Source organism: Oncorhynchus clarkii, chromosome 33 (assembly GCF_045791955.1).
Source record: "Oncorhynchus clarkii lewisi isolate Uvic-CL-2024 chromosome 33, UVic_Ocla_1.0, whole genome shotgun sequence".
Classification (NCBI taxonomy): Eukaryota; Metazoa; Chordata; class Actinopteri; order Salmoniformes; family Salmonidae; genus Oncorhynchus; species Oncorhynchus clarkii.
The window spans coordinates 15,385,408-15,396,645 of NC_092179.1; the positions used below are offsets into that span (position 1 = coordinate 15,385,408).

The 11,238-nt window shown below is 44.3% G+C and overlaps 1 protein-coding gene across 4 annotated transcripts; it reads left to right on the forward strand.

Moving 5' to 3' along the window:
* Positions 1–1,067: 1,067 nt before the first annotated feature.
* LOC139393086 (6-phosphofructo-2-kinase/fructose-2,6-bisphosphatase 3-like) lies at positions 1,068–10,719 on the forward strand. 4 transcript variants are annotated; one of them, XM_071141430.1, is made up of 13 exons: positions 1,068–1,437; positions 3,838–3,966; positions 4,287–4,383; positions 4,514–4,655; positions 4,779–4,835; positions 5,004–5,128; positions 5,331–5,538; positions 5,718–5,864; positions 5,960–6,064; positions 6,232–6,424; positions 6,648–6,886; positions 7,087–7,109; positions 8,861–10,719. In XM_071141430.1, exons 1-13 carry the CDS (start codon positions 1,365–1,367, stop codon positions 8,865–8,867), a joined length of 1,545 nt encoding a protein of 514 aa, XP_070997531.1. In that variant the 5' UTR covers positions 1,068–1,364; the 3' UTR covers positions 8,868–10,719. The 4 variants fall into 4 exon arrangements, with proteins under 4 accessions (XP_070997531.1, XP_070997530.1, XP_070997533.1 ...); XM_071141432.1 differs by lacking the exon at positions 7,087–7,109 and adding an exon at positions 7,530–7,591 and having other exon boundaries at positions 1,221–1,437; positions 6,648–6,887; positions 8,861–9,042; XM_071141429.1 differs by lacking the exon at positions 7,087–7,109 and having other exon boundaries at positions 1,073–1,437.
* The last annotated feature ends 519 nt before the right edge of the window (positions 10,720–11,238 follow it).

The window sequence follows — 11,238 nt, forward strand, 5'->3', positions numbered from 1 at the left end:
TTTGTCTAACCTAAATACCACTGGTGGAGTTTAACTGGGTCTGATAGAGCGGAGAGTATGTGTATTAGGGAAAGGGGGGGCACAGTGTGTGTGTGTGTGGGGGGGTCTCTCCCCTGGCACCCAGACTGGGTCACAGTCTTGTCAAGGGTAGGTATTCCCTAGAATCCCTAGTGTGGGTGATTGGGGTCTGGGTCAGGCTCTGACCTGGCCTGGACCAGGAGAGAAACAGATGGGTGAAGAAGTAGGCTAGGCTATGAAGAGTTGTGTGTGTGGAGAGGTTGACGGGCCCACATACACAAAGACCATCTATTTGTATCTCCCCCACTCTGAAATATACACCTTGCACGTGGAGCCAGAAGAATTTAGAAATAATTAGATCCAAATGGCTCAATACCATTATTCTCTCTATTCACTGAACAAATCCTTTCACTTGTATCTTAAGTTTCTTAATGATATAAACTCAAATGGTCCTATGTGACTGCAGGCTATAGCCATGCTCAGGGCAAGTCTACGTGCCACTAAGGCAGTCACGTAGCCTATCATATCTGTTACCCAAAAGTTTGTCACTTCCCGTTTTATGCAAACTCTGTCCAAGAGAGATTAAAGAGCCTATTGAGTGTGGAGCCCATTATTTTGAAACCCAGCACTTCTCTACTTTGTATTTTCCTGCACCATATCATGTGTTGCTGGAATGAAAAACATTTCACTTGAAAATATAGGGTGATATAGTTGTTGCCAAATTGTTTTAATGATTTGCATAAAATAAATAATAATCTGCACCAGAAAGTGTCCGAATAGGACATTGGCATGACACTACATAATATTTGGAAGCAAAGTGCAAAGTGCAAATGCAATAAAAATACAAATAAACTCTCCTTGAGTCATATTTGTACCTCTCTGTCTGAAGGTTTACTGAGGTGCAATTCTGCACGTGCACCGCCGGGATACTCCCATTTGACATGATAGTGGATTTACCGTCATCAGCCACAAGGTAGCGCAGCGTCACTCTCCCTGAGAGCGCGCGCCCCGGTGGAGTCATCAAATGTCACGTTGTTTCCTGCTCGGACAGTTTAAATAAAAGAACTGGGACACAACCGGGTAGATTAATGCACCCGCACAGGCTGAACGATATTAGAATAGAACACAGCAGCTCTTAACGACTGCTTAGCTCGCCAATATATTCTGTTTCAGACTACTTGTCTGGTAGAGAAAACGACAGCTGATCCAAATCATTTTGAATTGTATTATACTGTTTTTATTTGATCTGTGCTGGGCTGAAAGCGCGTAACGGTGGTATTTTGGGGGGACTGATATTAGTGGAAAACCTAGGTTTCTTTCTTATTTTATTTCACTACCCTCAAGGAATGCTTACTCAGAACAGGATACAAAAGATCTGGATTCCTTCAAAGGATGACAAACCGGCAGTCCCCCGGCGATGTAAGTAGTAGCCTAACCCGCGGCTGGCATCAGCGTCCACCTGATTCATTCAGGTTTCATTTAGAAAAAAAGTCCATAGGATAAAGGTATTACTTGGCATTATCTTTGATAATTATGCTATTGATTTATTCACAATAATCAGACAAATAATAATCTCATTGAGCCTATAATAATCTCTACAATGTAACAGCTGGTTGGAATATTAGGCGACATTAGCAGTCCAGGTTGGGGAGACCCCAGACAGGTCACCAGGAATCAGAGAACGTTGTTACAAAATGTAGTCTATTGAACTTTAAATTCGAGGGTGTGATTGCATGTTTTGATGCATTACTCGCATGGCTTTATTTTCAATGGGCTGTTATGGGCCTAGGTAGCCTACTTTTTGAAACCATTCAACAGAATAATTTCAAATCAGCTTAGTTTTCAAATGAACCAACCGACTAAAAAAAGTACACTGTTTGTAATTTCTATAATTATGCTAAAAGTTCCTAGATAGCATATGCCCTATTAGCCTAGCCTATCCAAACTGGCCATTGGCACGCAGCCAGGTCAGGATTCACAAGTAGCTATAGAGGGTAATGGTTGATAGTGCTCACCATAGCAACCACTCAATAGCCCCCATCCAGTCCATAGTTTCCACTAGTTACCACAGCCACAAAGTGTATATATATATTTAAAGAATACGTTTTGGTCTTCATTTAAGGTTAATGCTAAGCATACAGTTAGCAGTGTGGTTATCGTAAGAGTTATGTTCAAAATCACATTTTAGGAAGAGAAATTGTAGAAATAGGCGACCTGTATGACTTCATTGCTGTGGTCCCGAGGTCTTCCCGCTCTGCTCGTTTACAGCCAGGAACCGTTGTGTGGGTGGGAGAGACGGGGGGATTTCACATGCAGAGACGCATCGGGCTCCGATTGGATGAACTATCGTGCGTGTCTGCATGGGGCGAGCTGGATAATGGCTGAAAAATGGCAGAAATAGGCGGGGTTTATGACTTTGTGGCTGTGGTAACTAGTGACGACAGTTTGTAAAGAGCCGACTGATCAATATCAACGACCTGAATAGCCACTGCTTAATTCAATGACGTCAGTGTGTTTGTCCTGCTGCGTGTCATACAGAGGGGAATGAGTTTATGCCGCGTTCATAACAACGGTGAACTCGCAACTCGGAATTCTCTGACTTCGAAAAAAAGGAGCTCAGACTTGGAAAAGTGTTTTGGACGGTCATCCAACTCGGAATACAAATCGGAAACTCGGGCATCTTTCTAGAATTCCAACTTTCCGACCTGAAAATCACTGACATTATGATTTGACCTAGTTTCCCCCCCAAGTTCCCAATTGTCTTGAAAGCACCAATAGCTGGTGATGTCTGTATCACATGGAGATTCAGGCAATGAAAACTAATACCCAGAAAGTCCTAGCCTGTAAACAAACACACACCATCATAGGCATTGTATTAAACCACAATAACAAAGTATTTAGCTAATGCCGGAATGCCATCTAAAATCTAAGTGTATTCGTCATGTACACAGGATACAAAATGGTGCAATCAAATGCTTACTTGCAAGCTACCTCTCAACAGTGCAGTGAAACATCTAAGAAACAAATAACACAGGCACCTCTTCCCCAGTCTAAACTATGTCTCACTTCCCTGCATTGTCTCCATAAACCCTTACATGCCTTAAAGACTGACTTGCATTCACTCATGCACAGTGGTCCTGACATTGGAATCATCTAGTAGGAGGTTTATCAGTCAGGGTAGGGGGGGTGGGGGGGGGGGCAGCTTCAGCAGTGTCTCTGCAGGTAGACGCACCAACTTCACCTCTGGGGAAGGGTCTAGCTGGGGGCAGCAGACAGGTGGGAGGGAATTAGTATTAACGTCTATCCACGACCATGACCAACACTGTGCTGCCAGGACCAGTAACACAGACAGTCTCCCCAAGTCTATAAGAGGATGTACAGCTCTCTGACACTGAGGGAGGGAGGGAGATAGATTAAGTGGGATGCTGTGAATAGGTGAGGGAAGGAGAGAGAGGGAGGGGTGAATAGAGAAAGAGGGAGGGGTGAATAGAGAGAGAGGGAGGGGTGGATAGAGAGAGATGGAGAATGATAGAAGGAGGGAGTGATGGCCTAAAAGCTTTATAGCTGTTTTTCCCATCGAGGAGGTACTGTGTCCTGGAAAGTGGATTAGAGCTGGTAGGAGCATGTGAATGAGAGGCATTCGTCACTGAATGAAGATGCAGTAGTGTTTACACTGTAGACAGGTATTGGCAAATGGTTTGTGTGGATAATATGCAGTGTCATTATTGTGTGTAAATTAAGAGTACACAATTAATCAGGTTGATTGTGTTTATGGCTATTGAACCATATTCTAATATTTCTGTCTCTCTCTGTCTCTAGTGACAGGGGTCCCCCATCTGGCCAACCCCCCCACAGTGATTGTGATGGTGGGTCTGCCAGCCAGGGGGAAGACCTACATGTCCAGGAAACTCACCCGATACCTCAATTGGATCGGCATGCCCACCAAAGGTACACAGCACACACACTCAGCACACACAGTCAGCACATGACGAGACACATCAACAGGTGTAGCTAACAGATTAGTAACGTTTATTATTAGTCATAGTAATGTTTACTAACGTTTATTTGTTGTATTTACTCACTAAGAGGAAAGTTGGGGTTACAAGGGTGGAGGTTGAATTATTGTTCTTGAATTGGAATTTCCTGCCATTTCATCTAGTTCCTGTTCCTCTGTTTTAGTTTGCAGATTTACCACAAACTGGGCTTGTGCTCACTGCCTCCCTCCAGAACATTCTATTTACCATTGTTAGTTTGTTCTTTGCCTCCAGTCTTCAACGTGGGAGAGTATCGCAGAGAAGCAGTCAAGAACTACAGCTCGTATGACTTCTTCAAGGCTGACAACGAGAGTGCCGTGAAGATCAGACAGTGAGTCCACCCCTGCTCCCCATCCTACTCTGTGTTTCACCATGACAAATTCTGAGCATCATGTGACGTCATTGATCATCAGAGTGTACTTGAAACAAGGCTAACAGAGATGATTTATTTTCTTGCTTAGACAATGTGCCTTAGCAGCTCTGATGGACGTTAAGTCTTACCTGACAGAGGAGGGAGGCCAGGTTGCAGTCTTCGATGCCACCAACACCACTCGTGAGAGACGAGACATGATCCTGGACTTCGGCAGTGAGAACGGCTTCAAGGTCAGTGGTGTTTCTATGGTTACGAGAGGCTTGATGCGATCTCAAACAGAGACGCGATCAAATGACTCACCATGTCGTTCAATGTAAAGATGATAAAAGGACTCTAAATGTCTGCGTGTGCAGATCTTCTTCATCGAGTCGGTGTGTGATGATCCCAGCGTCATCGCCACAAATATCACGGTGAGTCAAAAATCTGAACAGAACTCCTGAAGAAACATGTTATTGGTTGTCTCATGTTCCTGCAAGGTTCCTCTAATGTTGCAGCCTGACGTTAGCTACTGAGCTATAATGTAATTCTTAGTGAGTGTTTTACGCTGTCACCTGACCTTTTACTTCCTCCCATGACAGGAAGTGAAGGTGTCCTGCCCAGACTACCAGGACTGCAACAAGACAGATGCCATGGAGGACTTCCATAAGAGGATAGAGTGTTACAGGGTTCACTACGAACCCCTGGACCCAGACCAGTACGACAGGTAGCCCCTAAACCTCATATAGCTTATTCACTGTTCATACCTGTTGACCCTAGCTACTGTTTACTGTGTGATCTGAGAGTGGCTTAAACCTGATTTAGAATCAGTTTGGCCTTTTAGATAATAATAAATAAGATTATATGGAACTCTGAGATGTTTCGTGAATTCAGGCCCTAGACTTAACTTGTTCTAACCCCCTACGTAGGAGCCTGTCCTTCATCAAAGTGATAGATGTAGGCAGAAGGTTCCTGGTGAACTGGATCCAGGACCACGTCCAGAGTAAGATCGTCTACTACCTGATGAACATCCACGTCCAGCCCAGAGTCATCTACCTGTGTCGCCATGGAGAGAGCATGCACAACCTGCAGGGACGCCTGGGGGGAGACTCAGGGCTGTCGCCAAGGGGGAGAAAGGTACGAGAGTAGAAACACAATCATATACACACGTGTACACACACACTAGTTTGATACATAAATACACACACACACACACACACACACACACACACACACACACACACACACACACACACACACACACACACACACACACACACTGGTCTCTTACTCTCTCCTCCTTTCTCTTTGTGTAGTTTTCTGGGGCGTTGTCGATGTTCGTTAACGAGCAGAACTTGACGGATCTGAAGGTGTGGACCAATCAGATGTGTTGCAGCATCCAGACTGCTGAGAGCCTGGGAGTGCCCTACGAACAGTGGAAGGCCCTCAACGAGATAGACGCTGTGAGTCACACACACTAGAATAGACTACTCACTGGACTGTGTGTGTGGTGCTTCATTTAAACAGCTCTAATGTGAGGTGTGTGTTGTGTGCACAGGGGGTGTGTGAGGAGATGACGTACGATGAGGTGAAGGAGAAGTACCCTGAGGAGTTTGCTCTGAGAGACCAGGACAAGTATTACTACCGCTACCCCACAGGAGAGGTTAGCACAGTACAATATACTACTAGAATCAACCTGCTACTGCCAACTACTGTACAGTTACACATGGACATAGTTCTAGTGTTTAAAATGCTGTGAATCGATGTGTCTGTGAAAATGTAAAGTTAACCCTTCTCTCATCTTTCTCTCTGTCCCTTCCCTCCCTCCAGTCCTATCAGGACCTGGTCCAGCGGGTGGAACCAGTGATCATGGAGCTGGAGAGACAGGAGAACGTTCTGGTTATCTGTCACCAGGCTGTGATGCGCTGTCTCCTGGCTTACTTCCTGGATAAGAGTGCAGAAGAGATGCCCTACCTGAAGTGTCCCCTCCACACGGTGCTGAAGCTCACCCCCATTGCCTATGGTGAGTACGGTGAGAACTTGTGTACACCTTTCACTTTACCGAGCCAAGACAATATGACCAGAAAATATCAGAGACAGGACAGTACGGTTCAGATTGGCTCTATGGTGTGAATCAGGCATTAGGGTCAATTCTATGTTCTCTAGCTTGTCCAGGGCAGGATAAATAAGGTGAGGTCTAAATATCTGTTCTGACTGTGGTGTGTGTGTTTTTACTCTGTGTGCAGGCTGCAAGGTAGAGTCCATCTCGCTCAACGTGGAAGCGGTGAACACCCACAGAGAGAGACCAGAGGAGATGAAGAAGTATCCTGGGACTCTGATCAGGAGGAACAGTGTGACCCCCCTGACCAGCCCCGAGCCCAACATCAAGAAACCCCGCATCGACGGCCTGGACGAACCCCTCCAGGAGCTGCCCCCCTCGCCCATGTCCCTCTGTACTCCTTCCCACCTCACCTTGGCCGGACAGGTGAGTGTCTCTCTCTCTCTCGCTCACCCTCTCACACATACACACATCTTTGACTCCTCAAACCTACCGAAGGACATCTTTTATCCCTTTCTCTTCTGCTCTAAGCAATTTTCCATTCTACGCTGTTTGTCTCTTCACTCTCTTAACATTCACTCTTTCTTTCTTTTCATAATTTCTTCCTTCTCCTCTTCACTGTGCAGCACTGGCTGGGCAAAGTCTGCCTGTAAGTACCTGTCTCTCTCTCCTCTCTCCGCCTTTCTTTGTTTCTTTCTTTCTCTTTCCAATCCTCTCCTCCATAGCATGAAATAAATCATCCTCGGTCAGTGTTCCATTGAAAGTACTGTGTAAGATCCCAGTAGTTTTCCCAGGCTGGTTTCTCACAGACACGCTACAATGTGGTTTTGAAAACCATCCCGTTACTCCCTGAGGAATACACGTGCCAAGTGCCTCCCTCCCTTTTCCCCCCTTCCCGCTCACGATGACCTTGTGTACCATTTCAGCCTCGCATTCCTTCCAGCTGATGTCAGAGTATTGTACAAGCATTGCTATCTGCATGTTACGACGCCAACCCCCACACACTGTTCTGTGACTTACGTCTTTAGAACGTCTATATTTTCAATGTATTTTCTGATCTGTTGAATGACCTCCGCCCATCTGCACCATCCTTCACTGTCTGAAACTGGTCTCTCTTTTAGTGTTTCAAAGGTAAAGTGAGAAACAGCTAGATTTAGCTTCCAGTTTATTCTGTAGTAGTAGTGTTGTTGTGTCTCAGACTCTGCAGGTACATGTTGACAGGTAATAATTATTCAGGGTGTGGAAAGATCCAGTCAACTTAAGTCACAATCAGAAGGGGCACTTGTACACTGAGTGTACAAAACCTTAAGAACACCTTCCTAATATTGAGTTGCAACCCCTTTTGCCCTCAGAACAGCCTCAATTCGTTGGGTCATGGACTCTACAAGGTGTCGAAAGCGTTCCACAGGGATGCTGGCCCATGTTGACTCCAATGCTTCCCACAGTTGTCAAGTTGACTGGATGTCCTTTGGGTGGAGGACCATTCTTGATACATAAGGGAAACTGTTGAGCAGGAAAATCCCAGCAGCGTTGCAGTTATTGATACAAACCGGTGCGCCTGGCACCTACTACCATAAACCATTCAAAGGCCCTTTCTTTTGTCTTGCCAATTCACCTTCTAAATGGCTCACGTACACAATCCATGTCACAAGGCTTAAAAACCCTTCTTAATTTTTAAAAAACCTTTATTTAACTAGGCAAGTCAATTAAGAACAAATTGTTATTTACAATGACAGTATAGGAACAGTGGTTTAACTGCCTTGTTCAGGTGCAGAACGACAGATTTTTACCTTGTCAGCTCAGGGATTCGATCCACCAAGCTTTCGATTACTGGCCCAACGCTCTAACCACTAGGCTACCTGCCGCACCTAACCTGTCTCCTCCCCTTCATCTACACTGACTGTAGTGGATTTAACAAGTGACATCAATAAGTGATCATAGCTTTCACCTGGATTCACCTGGTCAGTCTATGTCATGGAAAGAGCAGGTGTTCCTAATGTTTTGTCCACTCAGTGTACAGTAACACCCATAGACAAGTAAAGACACACACTCGTACACACCTATTGTAGCTCTATAGTTAGTTGTTGAGGTGTACCTTAGACGTGGGATCGGGAGATTGGATAATCGTTTTTGAGCCCACACATGGTTTACGTTTACCATGGAATATGAATGAGTAGCTCATCGAGGCTTCAGACGACATGGATGAGCAGAACCAAAGCCTCTGTCATGTTACGTCATCTCATGCTAAGCCTGGAGTCACTTAGCCTATAGGACAGGATCTTTCCCTCTCTTTATGTTTTACGTGTCTTGTTTCACAGATGACTCTTAGTTTGTTTGTTTGTTTGTTTGTAATGGTTTCCCCATGTCTTCTTAACTATTTGATGCTTTTGTTTCCCTCAGAACATGAAGAGAAAGTCCAACAATCGCCATGAGATCCTGCAGCTCTGCTAATGAGATCGCACCGCCTCGTCACCTGATCCAAGACCCCAGGAAGTGATGCCGGCAAAGAAGATTCAACAATGTCACCAAAATGGATATTGTTGTGTTTTCCCCCCCCCATCTTCCTCTTTCTGGAGATCAAAGGGCACTACTGTTCTCTTTTCTCACGCATACGTGTTAGTGAGTGTCTGGTCTGTGTGTTATCTGCCAGTGCTTGTAGTTCAAACACTTTTCCTCTGGGAAAGAGATAGTGAGAACACTGTACATTAGAGGTTTTCTCGGGTCCACCCAAACCCAAAATACCTGAGACTCGAGCAGGCCCGGGTCCAAAATTCTAAGTTTTCCATCGGGTATGGGCCGGGTCCTGTTTGATTGTAATCGGGTCTTGGGTCTATGTAACTACAGCTGATAGACCCGAGTGGACCCGAATGGACCCGGCCATGACTCTGCATAGCCTATAGCATATTTATTTACCAGTAAAACATCATGTATGCTACTGTACAATATGTTCAGTGAATGTCTTGAGGAACACTGACTCACCTAAGCTGTGGTTGGTTCTCACAAGGTTTGTACAGAAGATAGGGACAAACTAGCATGAATCAACCACTCTGTTTTCTCCTCTGGTTTCTCCTCAGTGAATCTGTAGTGACAGGTCACCCTGGAATTATGGTTTAATTAGGGTAATAGCTCTGATTCTAAGGAGCTATTATATCTGGTTTGAGTGACTACTTGGCAGTCGGCAAGGCATCCTTCAGAGAGCTGGAATCAGGCCAAATATTTAAGTCTCCGTTTCTTGACACCCTCCTGAGATCTGAGTGATGAATGGTTATATCACTCTTTTAAAAACAGTTGGAAACGTTTAGTTTACGACGGAAACATTTTCCTATAGGGATGCCTCTCCAAATTGTGTTAATGACTCTGACTTGTTGACATTGAGCACGTATTCACTTTTTTGTTATGATTTGAGATTTGAGTATCATACTGTTACTTAAAGGATGTTAAATTGAATGACCGGTGTACTCGTGTGCTATGAAATGAATGATCATTTTGCACAGCAAAGTTGACATCCCTGTTGAGTTGTGTGTATGACTGTGTCCATAGACACAATTGTCGCTTTCTGTGTTTCTCTCCGAAAGGAGATTCGGACCTAGAGTGCCTAGTGTTTGTCCTGCAAGCCCAATGCGGCTTCTGCACCCATGTAGCTGGCCATAGAAATTCAGACATATGGTACCTTCAGAGTACATGCAGTGTAACGTGATTCACTTTTCTTTGTAAGACAGCTGTTAACATGTGTGAGCACTTATATCTTTGTTATGAAAATGCGTTCTGTAAATAGACATGTAAATATATCAGACTTGAAGGAACGCTCAGTGTTTTGGAATGTTCAAGTCTAGAATTGAGTGGGAAGGTATTTTGTAGATGCTCGTTTGTACTGCTCACTGTTTGAAGGATTAATAGTTCATTGTAAGGAGTGTACTGTTCTGCCTCACAAAGGTAAAACACAGTAACCACGCCAACAATGAAACTTGAGAAAAATTACTTTAAAGTTTTTTTTTTGCTAGCCAGCCAAATATGTTCTGCATATCATATTGGCAGTACTACTTTTCTTCATTTGTTTGCTTCTGATACTTGAATGTTAGTTTTTTTGTAAGACGTTTTTTCTCAAACTATTTATTTCTATGTAGATTTAGATAATGGTTTGGAGCGGCTGGCACCTGAGTACTGTGTATGACTTGTGTATGACAAGCAAAGCGTCTGAGAGGACAACATGTGTATAGTCTGCATTTGCTGGGCCAATAAATCTCCAGGAAAACAAGCCATCTTGTGGATGTCATGTCTTCATTATTTATGTGTGTTGGGCTCACTATCTGAAAGGCAAACACCCTAACAAATGTGTTTCCCTTTGGAGAAGTATGCTAGAACCTTTTAAAGCAACTAAATTGTCACCAAAACACTTCCGATTCTTAATGGTACTATAGGACAATATAGAAGTGTATTGAGAGTGCTGAGGCCTGTAGAAAAACGACTTGATAGGCAAACACCCTATCCTATCGATGTGTTTCAATTTGCAGAGGGAGACCAGAAACTTTTTTTTTAAACTGGAAGCTGGAATTTGTTGTACCACATTTGAACACATCCGTTTAAATAGTGTCACCACAGAACCAGAGCCAGCTTAGCTGTCAACACCTAAACTGACCTACAGGTAACTGCCAAAATAAAGGAAACACCAGCATAAAGTGTCTTAATAGGGTGTTGGGCCACCATGAGCCAGAACAGCTTTAATGCACCTTGGCATAGATTCTACAAGTTTCTGGAAACTATTAGAGGGATGCAACCCC

Coding starts and splice junctions, on each gene's coding strand:
- LOC139393086 (XM_071141432.1), top strand. CDS start 1,365: ATGCTTACTCAGAACAGGATACAAAAGATCTGGATTCCTTCAAAGGAT. Junction 1,438..3,837: donor ACCGGCAGTCCCCCGGCGAT/GTAAGTAGTAGC, acceptor CTCTGTCTCTAG/TGACAGGGGTCCCCCATCTG. Junction 4,384..4,513: donor AGTGCCGTGAAGATCAGACA/GTGAGTCCACCC, acceptor TTTCTTGCTTAG/ACAATGTGCCTTAGCAGCTC.